This window comes from Globicephala melas, chromosome 11, assembly GCF_963455315.2.
Source record: "Globicephala melas chromosome 11, mGloMel1.2, whole genome shotgun sequence".
Lineage (NCBI taxonomy): Eukaryota > Metazoa > Chordata > Mammalia > Artiodactyla > Delphinidae > Globicephala > Globicephala melas.
Window position 1 is genome coordinate 80050161 of NC_083324.2, and position 15677 is coordinate 80065837.

The 15677-nt window shown below is 51.0% G+C and overlaps 1 protein-coding gene across 3 annotated transcripts; it reads right to left on the minus strand.

Moving 5' to 3' along the window:
• Positions 1–2291: 2291 nt before the first annotated feature.
• Positions 2292–15201, minus strand: ABCF1 (ATP binding cassette subfamily F member 1). 3 transcript variants are annotated; one of them, XM_060307964.1, is made up of 25 exons: positions 15063–15201; positions 11372–11418; positions 11080–11172; positions 10793–10919; positions 10605–10642; positions 10350–10520; positions 9708–9782; positions 9513–9626; positions 8451–8555; positions 8070–8192; positions 7591–7691; positions 7408–7493; positions 6956–7095; positions 6722–6870; positions 6343–6426; positions 6017–6141; positions 5714–5826; positions 5444–5615; positions 5268–5342; positions 5114–5184; positions 3854–3886; positions 3601–3769; positions 3341–3405; positions 3175–3247; positions 2292–3029 (listed from the first exon to the last, which is right to left on the minus strand). In XM_060307964.1, the coding sequence occupies exons 1-25, from the start codon at positions 15133–15135 to the stop codon at positions 2863–2865; spliced, it is 2589 nt and encodes an 862-aa protein (XP_060163947.1). In that variant the 5' UTR covers positions 15136–15201; the 3' UTR covers positions 2292–2862. The 3 variants fall into 3 exon arrangements, with proteins under 3 accessions (XP_060163947.1, XP_030706988.1, XP_060163946.1); XM_030851128.2 differs by having other exon boundaries at positions 10410–10520; positions 10793–10922; XM_060307963.1 differs by having other exon boundaries at positions 10793–10922.
• Positions 15202–15677: the final 476 nt, after the last annotated feature.

Here is a 15677-nt window from a genome sequence, read left to right on the forward strand (position 1 = left end):
CCATCCCAGGAATTCTCCTTTCCAGGCTGGGTGACCATGGGCACGTCAGCGTCTCTGAGTCTGTTTCCTCATTAGGAAGGTGTGGAGAAGAGTAATTTTTTATAACACTTCTACAGTGCTCATTATGAACCATATTAGTGCATGATTTGTAGGTGACAAAGGTCATGAATAAAAATATTTAATTGTTAACTAAATTCCATTTTTCAGGCTTTGGGTTACCCACATACTGTACTACTGTGTAAATGTGTAATTTTTTCCTTTCGAGTTCCATTTCTATGCTGCTCTTTTTGAAGAAGTGTAATTCTTTTGCCCATATTTAAAGTGCATTATTATAGTATATATATTGAGGAAAGAAAGAAAACTTGTGCCCATGGATGGAAGTTATTTTGGAGCATCTGAAGTATCTGTAGTGAAATCAGCGACCAAACACTTAAAATGCAAAATGTTGGTGTTCATTTTATAAACAACATTCCCAACTATTTTGTGTAACAACTCATCTAGACTACTGAACTGAAAAATTTAAGTGCAAAGTGTAGAGTGTACATGAAATACATGTAACAAAAGTAAAAAAAAAAAAAAAAAATTAAAGCCCTTCACAAATAATTACTTAATCCCTTAATAACCTTGTGAGGTAGGGGCTTTTTATCACCTTCATGTTACAAATGAGGAAACAGGTACCAAGAGGCTAAGTCCAAGGTCACCCCACTAGTAGTGGACTTGAAGCCTGCTCCCACTGTTCTACGACACACCGACTTTGTGGAATTGTGGAGAATACTTTCACATGTAACATCTTACTTGGCACAAGACCCTGATGCTTTTCCCTCAAATTCCATAAGGGGTGTTCCTTTATATCTAACTTGGAGATGTACCCAACGGCACCTCTTCAATCATCTTCACACCAAACCTTCACTTTTGGCGTAAAACTCATAATTGGGGTCCAGTATTATTTGGCCAGAAAATAACTTCCCCAAATTAGACACCCCAACTCAGTAAATCTTAAATGGTTCTTCACATTTCCCCCGGAACTGCACACATCTGACCATCCTCTCTCCAACTCCCACACCTGGCTCTTTCCATCTGTCCTTGCCTTGTATCCCTCTCTCTCGTATCCTAATTCAGGATTTATTAGCTCATCCCCACAGCGAAAGTTCTGGGGCCCATCCCATAAGTCTCTAAAGTCCACCTTGCCCATCACTACCTGAAATCACCACCAACCAACCACTTGCCACTTGGGTTTTACTTTCCAAACCCATCTCTCCAATCTAACTCTAATAAGAAAAGTGGCCACACCAGCCATGTTCTCTCATTAACTCTCAAATAGTTCTTTCTTCTTTAGATCTGCCTTAGACCTGCTCTTTTCCTATGTTCCAAAAATGGCTCCCTGTTCCTCACTACTAAAATCCTGGGACTTCCCTAGTGGTGCAGTTGTTAAGAATCTACCTGCCAATGCAGGGGACACCAGTTCAAGCCCTGGTCTGGGAAGATCCCACATGCTGTGGAGCACCTAAGCCCATGTGCTACAACTACTGAGCCTGCGCTCTAGAGCCCATGAGCCACAACTACTGAGCCCATGTGCCACAACTACTGAAGCCTGCACACCTAGAGCCCGTGCTCCGCAACAAGACAAGCCACTGCAATGAGAAGCCTCCATACCACAACGAAGAGTAGCCCCACTCGCTGCAACTAGTGAAAGCCTGCGCGCAGCAACAAAGACCCAACGCAGCCAACAATAAAGAAATAATAAAAAAAAAAATCCTTACTTTTTCAAGGTCCACTCTCAAGTGATCCCGCCAAATAATCAAGTTCTAGATAATCTTTCTCTATGAGCTCAAGGCAACTTAGAATCTAGAGCACCACACATTTGGCAATTAATTGTATCACGCTATACACTCATGTCTTACTTTCTAAGTCTTCTCTATCTAGACTATTCATGAAGGCAGACCTTGTCTCTTCCCTTCTTGCATACTGCACGGTGCTGTACATGTTGGCTGATTTAGTAACTTTTGGGAGGATCAGGTCTCTGGTCCCTGATACCAGGGCGGAGCTTGGATAGTGAGAAACCCGAGTGTCCTAGTTGGAAGGGATGACTCACTTTCCTTTGTCCTTGTCGGAAGGGCTGTGGGAAGGGAGGGAGGCTCCTCAAACAGTGAGCACCACCTAAAGTGCGGTAAGACTGCAAGTTAGACCCACCTGTACTGGTGGGGAAGAGAGGATACTAACTGCTGCTAGTAAACTGAACAAAGCAAATCAAGAGTAAGAACAGTTCCAGCTCCCATGAAATCTCCAAACAGTGACAGGGCGGCGCAACTCCTTTCCTTTATTTCTTCCCCTTGTAAAGGGTGATTCGAGTTCAGCAGCATTCCTTTCCTGCCCCCAAGTCCCCAACCAGACTAGAGACTGCAGGCACCAAATCCTGGGTGACAGCACAGGCCTCAGAACTCTCCTCCAGCTCTGAGCTGCACCAGCTGTTTGTATCAGTTAGGTCAGCATTAAATCCACCAAAAAAAGCAGCACCACTCACAGAACAGGGCAGCAGCTGGGCCTGAAGCTTTGAGGCGGACCAGACGCAGGCTTCTGAGGACAGAGTCTCAGACAACTGGCCACATGAGCTTGGCTGGATGGAACCCCATAACAAAGGTCACCTCTGCTTGTACGGAGGGATTTCAAGAACAAGGCCAGCTCAGTTATCTGAAGAGAGCAATCAGACAAGTCTTTCAGAGAAGAGGAAGCAATCGAAGTGGTATCCTGGTCACATCAAGACCACACTCCGCCTTCATGTACCCGAGTAGCTACTGCGCCAGCTGCAGACCAGAGCAGACTTCCGAGTGGAGAGGAGACGAGGGGATGTCCAGGAAGCGAAGCTCACTCTCGGGGCCGGCTGACCATGACTTCCCCCAGGGCCTCCAACACCTCCCGCTTGTAGTCTTCGAAGTCGCCGTCGATCTGGCTAACACTCTGCTCCTCCACCACCCACAGCTGGCAGCTGGTTTCTGTGATAAGTCGGGCATCATGGCTGACGACGATCACAGCTTTGAAGAAAGATGGCGAGAATGGAGGGCAGGGAGGAAGGAGGAAGAGGGGGATCAGAACCTGAGAGGAGGGCGCCCAGCCGAAAGACACCACAGCCCGGTCCCCAAGGCGGGGAGGAGGAGGGCGCGCCCTGAGCTGACTCACCACCCTTGTATTCGTTGATGGCCTCCCCAAGAGCGTCGATAGACTCGATGTCCAGGTTATTGGTGGGCTCGTCCTATGGGGGAGGAGGCATCCCGTGACTGAGAGTTACGACTCTTACCTTTCCCTCTGTCACCCTTGCCCCAGCCCTGCAGTCCAGCTCACTCACCAAGATGAGGACATCGGGCTCCCGACAGGACAGCTCTGCAAACACAACTCGGGCTTTCTGCCCACCTGTAGCAAAGGAAAAGGATCCACCACACCTTTCACCACCTGACATTTCTGCAGGTAAACCCTGAATGTGTGTGTGCGCGCGTGCGCACACGCGGTGAGGTCCCCCAAGTCCCAGTTCCTCTTTCCTCCTGCCTCTAGGGACAGTCTGCAGGTATGAAGGCTAAGGACGGGGACACCTGCCCTGGCCCCTGGTACCAGAGAGTTTGCAGATCTGGATGGTGTGGGCGTGACTCTCCAGGCCAAAGCGGCCCAGGCACTTGCGGGCATCCTGGTAGGGCAGGTTGAAGCCCCGCTGCAAGTACTCGGTGGGCGTCTCCTCCATGCGCAGCTGCTCTGCATACTGCTGGTTGAAGAAGCCAATTTTCTGCCCGAGAGAAGAGGGAGGTGGTCGGTCAAAGTCATACTTCCTCTGTCAGCCTCTTACTCCCTGATTCCCAAAGCCACTTACCAGCCGGTGGTTCTTCCTCATTTCCCCACGAGTCTGCAAGGAAAAAGCAAGGGGGGAGCTAAGGGGAAGGGGAAAGGAGCTGCAGCTCCACACCCCAACTTTTCTGAAGGGGAGCTAAACACCAGAACCGGGCTGGAACAAGCCAGCATGAGAAAGGGAACACGGGCGTCTCCTGAACGTGACCAAGGCAGGTCCAGGAAATCAGAAGCAAGAGGAGAATGAAGGAGGGGGAGACAGAAAGCAGAGATTCAGAACCAGGAGCAGACTGACCACAAGTAAAGGACCCCCGTCCCCACCCCTGCCTTCCAGCAAGATGTTTTCAGGGTTCCACCTCAGATGGGGATTAAGAGACAGTTTGTGGGAGGATCTAGAACACCTTTCTGAAGATCTACTCTCTGTGGGTGTGAGGCAACGGGCCCTCTCAACACTTTCTTGGAGGGCAGACAGATGGCTACAACCCACCTAAGCACTACATAACGCCGCAAAAGTCCCCAAAACAATTCTAGGGAATTTATCCTAAGGAAAACTAAATTCATGAACAGGTATAATAAGACTATTTACTACAGGTTTGTCCTTTAGTGAAAAATCTAAACGACTGACATCAAATACACTACGGCAGATGCATACGAAGCGCACGCACACATAGGATTCCCGGCACGGAAAAACACTTGAGTACATGATCTGGAAAAAGCTGGCCACAGAACAACTCACACGATAGGCCACTTTCGTTAAAAAAAAGTTCTATGCACGCTTGTAAATGAAAAAAAGGAGAAAGCAATCCATTGAAATTAATACTGGTCACCTCTGGATTTTGCTCTGGCTTACGAAACTTCTTTTCTTTCCTTTTTTTCCCAGCTGTGCCGCGCAGCTTGAGGGATCTTAGTTCACGGACCAGAGACTGAACCCGGGTCCATGGCAATGAAAGCTCTGAGTCCTAACCACTGGACCACCAGGGAATTCCCTGGCCTGTGCAATTTCTAACCACTCTACAATGGGCATGTATTTCTTGCATAACCGAAACACATGGCGGGTGGGGAGGCATGCCCCTAGCCTGGCCCCACTTCTCCTGGCTCTTCTCCCCGCCTGATCTAAACCGTCCTCCTCTACAGCACCTCTCAAGGAAGCGCACCATCCATGACAAGTTCTGTATTTAACTCTCCACGGCACAGAGGGGCCCCCGACTGCAGCCTCTGGGGAACAGCCGTGTGCTCACGCTTCTGCTCGCTCGTCGCCGTCCCCCTTCCTGGCTCCCGGACTCACCGGCGTCAGCTTGCCTGTCAGCAGCAGCAGCAGGGTGCTCTTCCCCACACCGTTAGGGCCCACGATGCAGACTGCCAGAAGGAAGACAAAGGTCAAAGAGGCGAGGTCCCCAGAAACTCTCCCCGGGGCTCCTGAGCCTCCCCTGCCAACTCACTCCTTGAGTCCATGTCAATGCCAAAATCCAGATTCTTAAAGAGTGGTTTCTGCCCCTCATAGCCAAACGTCACACCTGAGAGACCAGGAAAAGAAGCACTTTATTTTCTCTTCAGAGTCCCCCGAGGGTGCCCCGAATGTCCTGGTGTGAGGGAAGGCACGGCCGCGGCCGCTCACCATGCAGGCCCAGCACCGGAGGGCTGAGCGGCGGCGGGTCAGGGAACGTGAAGCGCACGGTGTACTCCCTGGGCCGCTTCAGGAGCTCGGGGGCCTCCTGTGACTCCTCATCCTGGTTTTTCCTCCGGCACTTCTGCTGCTTTCGAGTCAGGGCTTCCTTTGTTTGCTTTTCCTGGGGAAGAAGGGGAAAGGGAGACACCCGCACCCTTTACAGAAGGCCTCAAAAGGCAGGCAGGGCCCGAGTCCTCCCAGGAAGACTCAGGTGCTCACCGCCTGCTTGGTGGACTTGCCGCCCGCCTTTAACTCCTTCAGCTTTTTCTCCTGCTTCTCATACTGCTTCAGCAGTTCCTTCTGTTTCTGCTGGTACATCTTCTTGAAGGTCACTGGGGCAAGAGAGGGGAATGGGCATCGATGGTTGTCCCTCTCCCCAGCAGGACGGGGGAGGATGGGGGCAGGCGTCGTTGTCTAGAATTCTGAAAGACTCAGAATTATCACCACAACCCTACAGGCCCTCCCTCCCAGGCCTTTCTCCAGGAACCACCCCTTTCCTTGCCCGCAAACGATCCTCCTTACTGTAATTGCCCCTGTAGTAATGGAGCCGCTGGGCATCAAGATGGATGATATCGGTACAGACGTCATCCAGGAAGCCCTGGTCATGAGAGACGATGAGCAGCGTCTTCCGCCAGCCTTGGAGGTAGCTGGGTTTTAGAGAAGAGCGTGGAAATGTCACAATGGCCAGGTTAGGGTGGAGTCAGGGGAAGCAGACAGAGCATGGGGGCAGGGAGTGAAAGAGGCGGGGCTGGAGTGAGAGGTGTCAAGGGCAGAGTGGAGACCAGCTAGAGGAAACGAGGGCAGAATGCGAACCAACGATGCAAAGGCTGTAATCAAGGGCTACTCACTTATTGAGCCAGATGACAGCGTTGAGGTCCAGGTGGTTGGTGGGCTCATCCAACATCAGCAGCGTGGGCTCCATGAATAGCGCCCTAGAGGGCAGGGCAGCAGAATGCAGAGTCAGGGGGAAGAAGACCCTTGCTCAGAGAACCCAGAGAAGCCTCTGTAAGTGGAGCCTGAGACCATGAACACTCCTTCCCAACCTCTCCTTAGACAGTTCCCAGGCAGGAGACACAGACAGAATACACTCCCAGGTAGGGAGAAAAGACCCTGAGTCTGACAAGGCAGACAGTAAGGGAGGGAGAAGACGGCTCTGGAAGAACGGGGAGAAGGGGAAGAGCCCTGGTGGATGGAGGCTGGAAGGGAGGGTGGTGAGGGGGGGCCCACCTGGCGAGGGAGACGCGCATGCGCCAGCCCCCCGAGAACTTCTGTGTGGGTCGATTCTGCATCTCAGGGTCAAAGCCCAGACCGGCCAGGATCCGGCGGGCTTTGGCCTCTGCAGCTGCTGCCCCGGTAGCCCGCAATTCCTCATACACCTGGGAGGAGGGAGAAGAGGACACATGCTGCGAGGTCCCAGGAGCCCCCAGTCTTAGCCCGTGTCCCCTGCGCCATCTCCTCTACCTTCTCGAGCCTCTCAGCAGCCGCGTCATCGCCCTGCTCCAGCTGTCCCTGAAGCTGCCGCTCCTCTTCCAACAGCTTCAAGCGCTTCGTGTCGGCTCGGAGAACAGCCTGCACGGCCGGCGTCTCATCGGCTACCACCTCTGGGGGCAGGGGAGAAGTCAGGGTGCCCCAAGGGCCAAGCCTCCTATTCCCTCTTCCCTATAGCTGTTTCTGGTTTGCCTGACCCTGCCCAGCTCTTTGTACTTGTTCCAAACAAAATACTCTCCAGTCTCTCATCTCTTCTCCCCCTTCTTTAGCACCATTTCCCAGTCCCCAGTCTCCCCACATAACCCTTCCAGCTCTACAATGACGGTTTCTTCTATTCTTGGTTGGCTCCTGTACCCCAGGGCGGCCCCCCTCAGGCCCCTCGGTTTCACCTCCCCGTCAAGCCCCTCTCCCACCAGCGGCCTCACCCTGTTCACAAAGCAGCACGTCGATGTTGGGAGGGATGCTCAGGGCTCGGTTGGCGATGTGCTTGAGGAGAGTGGTCTTGCCCTTGCTGGGGGATGAGAGCTTTTAGGACCAGGCTGCCTCAGAGAAGTCTCTTCTCCTTCCAGCCCCGCCCCTCTCACAGCTCCAGCCCCTCCTCTCCTCACCCATTGGGTCCCACCAGCCCATAGCGGCGGCTGGCGACAATGTACAGGTCTGCGTTGACAAACAGCTCCTTGCCGTGGGCGGAGATGCTGAACTTCTCCAGCTGCAGGTGTCAGGGAAGGAGCGAGCACATGAGAACTCTCCCTTCCAGACAGCAGCTGCAGCTTTCTCTTTGCAGGGAAGCCCCCTCTTCTCACCACACCGGCCCCTTCCCCAACCACTGCCTCTAACTGGAGTCTCCAAATCCTAAGCGCGGCCAGCCTGTCCCGCCTTGCTTCCCTCCGAGGGTGGACCCTTATGCTGGCTCTTCTATCTTCTCACTCAACTTGGCAGAACTCAAGGTGTAGAGAACGGCTCCGAGCTTTCTTCCCAATGGACTTCCCATTCATACCCACTTCCTAGGCTGCCGTGGCCACTCAGGGGAAGGTGAGAAGTGGCATGTCCCTGGGTAAGCTGGTAGAGAGGCCCCCTCAGACCTTACCTTGATGTCAGATGCGTTTTCTAACATGGCCTGGCGGGAAGACACCTCTGCTTGCGACACGGAGAAGTCATTTTCAGCAGCACTGGCTGCTTTTAATGAAGCCACCTGGCGCTCATACTCCATCTGAGAAGGAAGGAAAAATCACATTTGAGGCTATTGCCTGCCACTTTCCCATCACCACAATACAGCCCCACATCACCAGACACCGAGACAAGGCTCACAGAGAGAAATTATTTCCTTACTCCAACTGTTCTACCTGACAGAGCACCCAAAGCCCTCCTTCTTGTCCCCTAATTCACATGTCCCCTACTTGAAGCGTTAAGGGAAAAAAAAAAAAATCAGGTTCTCCCACCTTTGACCACCAAGAACCCAAGGTTTTACCTGTTTCTTCAGCTTCTTCTTCTCCTTCTTGCTAAGGTGAGCAAAGGGACCATCAGCCTTGGACTCCCCTTCCTCCTCCTCCTCCTCTCCTTCTTCCTCTGACCCCTGTGAGAACCAGGGCATAGTAAAAACAAGGGACCCCTTCTAGAACTCAGACTTCACATCACGTACCCCCAGTTCCACAGTCAGCTCTGTCTCTCTCCACCAGGGTCCTGAAATACACTGGTGGATCCGCTCCCATTCTCATACCCGCCCTGCTCTCCTTGCAGCTCTGTATCCATTTTTGCCACCAGGAATAGTATAAGTATTTATGTATGAAACGTAATAATGTATGTGTATCTGTAACTATGTACTATAACTTTGTAACTGCCAATACAGTGTAATTGAGGGTTATATGAGGTTCTTCTTCTCATGTATCAGTGGCCTACACATTAACATGCAGGGGAAAGGTCTAGAAGCCCTAGCATACAGTCACTGAGAAATCCAGCAAAATCAGAACTAGCAACTGCTAACAGTACGAGGGAGCTCAGAGATCACTAGATCACACAGATGAGGAAACTGAGACCCAAGGAGATGGAAAAATGTACTCAAGGTCACACAGTGAGTGGTGGCAAGAGCCAGAGCTCAGACTGACTGAGGCTAACGCCCGCAGCATTTCCTCTCTGGGTCAGGAGTTGCCAGTGATGGCCCTTGAGCTAAGAACGGTTTTTACACTTTCAAGGAATTTTTCCAAAAATAGAAAAGAAGAAGAATATGCATCAGAGATTGTATATGGCCTGCAAAGCCAAGAATATTTATTATGTGTCCCTTTACAGAAGTTTGCCTGGGACTTCCCTGGTGGTCCAGTGGTTAGGACTCCACGGTTTCAGTGCCATGGGCCCGGGTTCAATCCTTGGTTGGGGAACTAAGATCCCGCAAGCCACGTGGCAGGGACAAAAAAAAAAAAAAAAGTTGCCAACTCCTGCTCTGGAGAGTAAGAGCACCCCCAGATCCTGCCCCCTGCCCAAGGGCCACAGAGTCCTAGTCCTTCAGCCCACCTTCCCCCAACACCAAAATACAAACCTGCTCTGCCTTCTTGGCCTTCTCCTTCCCTTGCTTGGGTGGTTCCTCTTCTTTTGTTATTTCCTCTTCATTCTCCTCCTCGTCATTGTCCAGAGCAGCAAATTTATTTTGAGGCTACCGGGGAAAAGACAGCAAGTTTGATGAAATGCTCTAATTCCTGAGACCCAGCCCCTCCTCCTGCCTATACTCCCTCACCTTGGCCTTCCCCTTTGACTTCTCCTCCTTTCCCTTTTTGCCCTTGAGCCCTGGCTGTTGTTCCTGAGATACAGCCTGGAGAAGACACACACAGACACACACAAATTAATTTACTATATTGTAGCTTAACGAGCGTTTCTAGGGGGTCTAGGAGTAGCAGTTAACTATACTGAGTCTGCCAGGGAGAAAATGAGACCAGCAAAACCCTAGTCTCCGGCTAAGGGACTGTGACACAGGCAAGTGAGCCACGTGGGTGAGATGGCCCTAGCACTGGAGGGCTTCCTCAAGAGGACACATCTCGAGACGAGGTAATGGATGTGGGCTTAGTGAAGGTGCTCTAGAAAGAGGGAAGAGAAGGCATAAAGAACAAAGGTTTCAACACACAGTCAAGCTGGATGCCAAGATGTGATCACGCTAATCTGAAAGGTATACATGGAGAAGTCCCAAGTAACCCTGCAGAGGGGTCCAAGTGGAAGGGCAAAGACCCAAAGGCCTTTGTTTTATATTTGGAGTTTGAAAGCAACAGGATCACTGTAAATTTCCAAGTGATGAAGAGTATTTTAAAAAGCTGACTCTGACAGTGTAAGCAAGACTGGCCTAGAAGAGCTAGCTGAAAAGTAAGAAAAGAAGCCGGGAAATTACCACACTATGGCCAGAGGTGCTACACGGGGTGGGAGTGACTGGCAGAGCCACCACTATCACCTTATTGATCCGATTTTTCTCTGGCTTGGCTGGCTTAGGAGGATGTTTTTCTTCCTCCTCCTCTTCTTCCTCACTCTGATCCTGAATCAGGGCTGCAAAAACATTACCACCCTGGAGAATGAAAGGGCCAGAGAAGTCAGCGGGATGGTCAAGGCTGCACCCCTGGGGTCTCTGTCTACCACACAGATGGCTTACCTTGGTTTTCTTCCCTCCTCGGGGTACTGGGGCAGGTACTGAAATGACAAGGGGAGAAGGTGAGACAGGAAAGGAGAATTATGATGTCCTGCTCCTTAATCTAATCCAACTCCACAAGCAAGGAACGCAGCTCCTGACTCTTCATGACTAAAGAGTTCCAGGTGCCCATTTCCCCTCGGGACATTTACCCTCATCCTCCTCATCACTGGCCGGCACTGAGAGCTTCTTAAGACGCTCCATGAGCTCCTTCTCCTCTCCGTCATCATCCACATCCTTTTTCCGACGGCTTTTTCGAGCATCTCGCTTCTTTTTTTGCTGCTGAAAGCCAAACAGTGAGAGAATGAAGCCCAGGCCGCTGATGTATCTCTGCTCCCGAGAGAGCTCCCCGTCAGCTGAGTGAACCAGTGTGGGCTGCAGAGGGGCTGGCGGACCCATGGATGCCTCCATGTAGTGGTGGGTCCCCTGACACCTGTACCTGCTGCTGCTGCTGCTGTTGCTGCTCCTTCTCCTTGAGCACTTTCTTTTCTTCCCCAGCTTGTCTGTCTTCTACTGCCAGCTCTTCGAAGAACTATAACGGGAGTTAAGATCTAGGTAAACATGGCTCAGAAACCAACCAAGCCCTTCACCACCACACACGAGCCCAGGGACCTTCCACTCCATCCCACCTTGCTCCCTCTCCTGACAAGATCTCTTCCCCTCCCTTGGGCCACCACCGCCTTCAAAGGGCCACCTTCTGCTCAGAAACACCCACAGTCCCCTCTCCTCACCGTCTTTTTGGTCTTCCTGTCCTTCTTCCCTTTCTTCACCACTTTGTCTAGAAGGTTAAGCAGACATTGTGAATGATGATTTGCAAATTCCAAAGCACTCTGATCTCTCCTGCCAAGCTCTCAGTGGTCCCCACCCTATTTACTGTTTTCCTAGCTCAACTACCGCTCCCTAGACATTGGCCACAGACACAAGACACTGGCAACAAGACAGACAATGGTGGCTGGTCTAGGGTAGCAGTGGGAGGCAGAGAAGGAGAATCCACAGGGTGATGGCAGAGGTGAGAAGTAAGAGTATTCAGAGATGACTGCAATGTTTTTAGCTGGCAAAATTAGCTGGGTTAGTGGTACCATTGACTATCGCAGGATATACTGGAAGAGAAGGACCCCTCTCCCCACCCCTACCACCCATGTGGGAGAAAGGTAGGACAAAAATATGAATTCAGTTGGGGATATGTCATTTTTGGAACCTGCAGGCCACGGAAACAGCCATCTAGTAAGTCAACAAGAACCTGGGTCTATGCCGCACCTGCTCCACTAGCACTTCTAGCACAAGTCACTAGCTGTGATTGTACTTAATTGGGCATCAGTCCTTCATCCTAGAGAGCGACCTGAGACTACTTAGCTCGTGTTCCCAGGAAGCAAAGTGGGAAGTCGATAAAAGTTTACTGACTGAACAAATTCCAGCTTCTCCTTTCTGTCCATCCCCATTACCCTGAAGGCAGGGGACTAGGTCTAACTCCCTCCCACATCAGACTGGGAGGCAGCCAGCAGCCTCATGACTTCCCTCCACGCCCAGGCCTGTCCACTATCACATTCGTCTCCCAACCATCCCATCCACCCACTGCTACCCAATTCTATCCAAAAGCACTCCTGCAATCACTTGGGGTTTTTTTCCCCAAAAAACCCCAAAACAAAGGCTTTCTGCTATCTACCACACTGAGTATTCTCACACCAGATTTCCACCTAGTCCATAGTAATCATTTATTCAGATACTGAGCATCTACAGTGTCAAAAACTGGAGATAATAAAGGACAATCGCTATAACTTAGGACCTCACAGACTAAAAGGGTGCATCCTATCTTGTCTGCTATCTCTGTTTCCCTAACCATACCCGTGTTCTGGACACTGGCTTCTCCCCGCTCCTTGGTTAACTCCCAGGCACGCTTATGCCTGTCTTTGCTTAATCTGTGACCTCCATCCTGAACACATTTCAAAATCTGATCCCCATATTGGGTGACTAGTGTGATGGAACTGAAAAGATGTGCAGGAGAAGATAATGAAAGGTTTTATAAGCTATTCCACAGAGTCTAACCCTAAAGCCATTAAGAAGGAGGATCCACTGCAGTACATGATCAGCTCACCCTAACAACACAGAGTGACTTAGACACTAAGTATCTCCAAGGACTAACACAACCACACCTCCTGACCGTAGGGAGAGAAGCCTGTGCACAGGTTCAGGCGTGAGAAAGTATTATCAGCAAGGAACAGGAAAAGGCTAAGTGTGGCTAAAGCTATGCTGTATCCTCCACATCTCCCCCTCTAATGGCTCCTCCCCTTAGTAAGTACATCACTGAAGTGACTCCTAATTTCAAAGCCAAGTAAAGCACTTTCCGTAACCTTACAATCTCCTCCCCCAATTACTGTTTCTATCCCGTCTTCATTGAGTCTCAGTGCAGTCCACGCTAGCTCCACCTCCTCATCTCCCGTTCCTTTCTGAATATACTGCAACCTGATTCAGCTGTCATCTTCTAATGAATACTACTTTTCTCAGAGTTGTCACTGTCCCCTTAGTTGTTCAACCCGAAAAGGTTTCTTTGTAGTTCTTATTTTGCGTGATTACTTGGCAACATTCCATGCTACCTACCTCCTAATCCTTTTAATTCTCCTTTCCTGTTGTTACTTAGCGTCAGGGATCCTGCTGCTGCTGGTCTGCCTCTAGTTTCTCTGGCTGCTCTCCTTTCTCGGTCTCATCTCCTCAGCCTCCTTCTCCACCTTACTTCCCTTAATTGTTGAGGTTCTTTTGGGTTCCCACCTCCTACGTCTTTTCGCTTCAATCTGCATACACTCTCTAGGGGATGCCCCGTACAACTACACTCACCTGCGTCTTTACTCCTAGTCCAGAGCTCTCTCCACAGCCACCGAACAAACTCTCTCCTTGCCATCTCCTCTTAAAATTCCCCAGAAATCTCCAACTCAGCATTCAAAAGCTGACCTTACCTCTTCCCGCTCCCCACTCTACAGCCCACTACTGCTTTCAATAAATAGCCTGCTAACCGCTGCAGTATTCAAGTGAGTGTCAGCCTTAATTCTTCTCCCTTGATTTAGCTGGTTCCCAGTTCCAGTCAATGCCCTGGCTTACTCTCTTACCACTTCTCACCTGGCTCATTACCAGAGCCTCCTAAATGGTCTCCCTCCCTCCAACCATTCCTTATGCACTTCAATGGGTCCTCCTTCTTAATGTTTTTAGGACTAAGTTCCTTGGAGTAGTGTATAACACCTTTCATTATCTGTCTCCCACACGTCTTTCCAACCCCATCACACTAGTCACACAATACTGGGAACCAGCCAGGCTCAACGACACCTCTACCTCTGCACTAACTGCGCCCTCTGCTTGCTTAGGATGTTCTTCCCCTTGCTAACTCACACTGATCCTTCAAGAACGAACTCGGCTATCACATATTCCTGGGAGGCTTTGCTGACACTCCCGCCCTATCTGATAGATGTTGCCCCTCTCTTTTCTAGTCCCATAGCATTCTCAACACATTCATCACACTCTGTCAGCCTCTGTCTGATTAATGCTCTGTCCCCACCACTAGACTTGCCCCTTCTCGATAGGCAAGGCTTATCTTTCATCCCTACACCTCCAGTTCTTCTGCACAGCACCAGGTACAAAGTAGGCATCCAATAAATGCCTGTAAAATTAGTCACTGTATACCTACTATAATTATTTGTATTCATTTTTATCTCCCTCTTGAAGTACCTTCAAGCCTGGTAGGATGTCTTCGTATTTTTTTCTCCCCTCCCCAAAGCACAGCACTTACACTGCATAATTAAAAACAGGTGCTCCATAAACATCCGCTGCTTTTAAGTAAACCTTAATCCTCCATTCCAAGACCCAGTGTCTATGCTCTTGCTCCAGCTGAGTCAGAAAGGTGTCTTACGAAAGAGCGCAAGGAGTCATCCTTTCTTAAGAAGCAGGTGGGATGATGGTTTCCACGGGTGAGTGTGAGAATGTGTATGTGTTTGTGTGCGCGCGCGCACGAGAGAGAGAGAGAGAGAGAGAGAGAGAGGGAGGGAGGGAGAGAGGGAGAGACAGGAGGTCGAGGCACAACTTATATAAATATGTAAGTGCCGGATGTGGAATACCGTGTGGTGGGGAAGATGTCCAAATGAGAAGAAATCAGGACTTTCTCAGTTCTCCCCATCTCTCCCTCGGTACCATACGCTCTTCCTCGTCTCTTTCCCAGTCTTACTGAAGTTCCTGCGTGACACCCCGGCACCTCTACTTTCGCCGGCACCCCAAAAGCCCTCCTGCCAGGGCAAACTCTTCCCGGCCCCACTGAACGCATGCGCAGTAGCCCTCGCACGGCCCGGTCAGTCTCGCGCCCCGTGACTCTCTCCTAAGACACGCACACACGTCTCTCTCTTCTTCTCTTGCCTATCTCCTTCCCTCCCTGCCTACCAGCCTCACCTGTGGGGCTCGTGGTCTCTCCGTCCCCGATCCACTCGGGCTCCGGCGGCTGCTGCTTGGGTCCCTTCGGCATCTCGATGGCAGTTACTGCAGTCTTGTCGGCGCCGGGCGCTATTTCCGGTTCCGGCAGCTTGGGGCCCGGAACGAGGCGGGCTCTCTACGTCTGCGCTGTCGACCCCGCCCCCGGACGGCCCACGAGCGCCGCGCCATCATCTCCGGGGAGAGCTTGCGGCGGGGGTTCGCCCACTCGGGTCGCGACAGCAAGTTTATGACGGTTGGGGAACCGCAATGCAGTGACTCCGGGGCGCCGCGTGACTAAGGACTGAACATAATTTCCGACTAGTATGAAAGAGTAAAGTCATGTTTTCTCTTTGCTTTTTTTAAGAAACTGAATGCAACCTTGTACCAGCCCCGTAACGTCTGGTTAGGAGCAGGAGGGCGCAGTCCACCGACTCAGGAAGAGGCCTTGTTGGTCAAGTGTTGAGATGTGTCACAAAATCCCGAGGTGTAGAGGTGTAAACGAGGAGGAACTCTAGCCTAACAAACAGAAATCACGGTGCGGTGGAGCTTCAGTTCACCGTTTTTTTTTCTTTTTTGGTAACAGCTTTTCTGAGG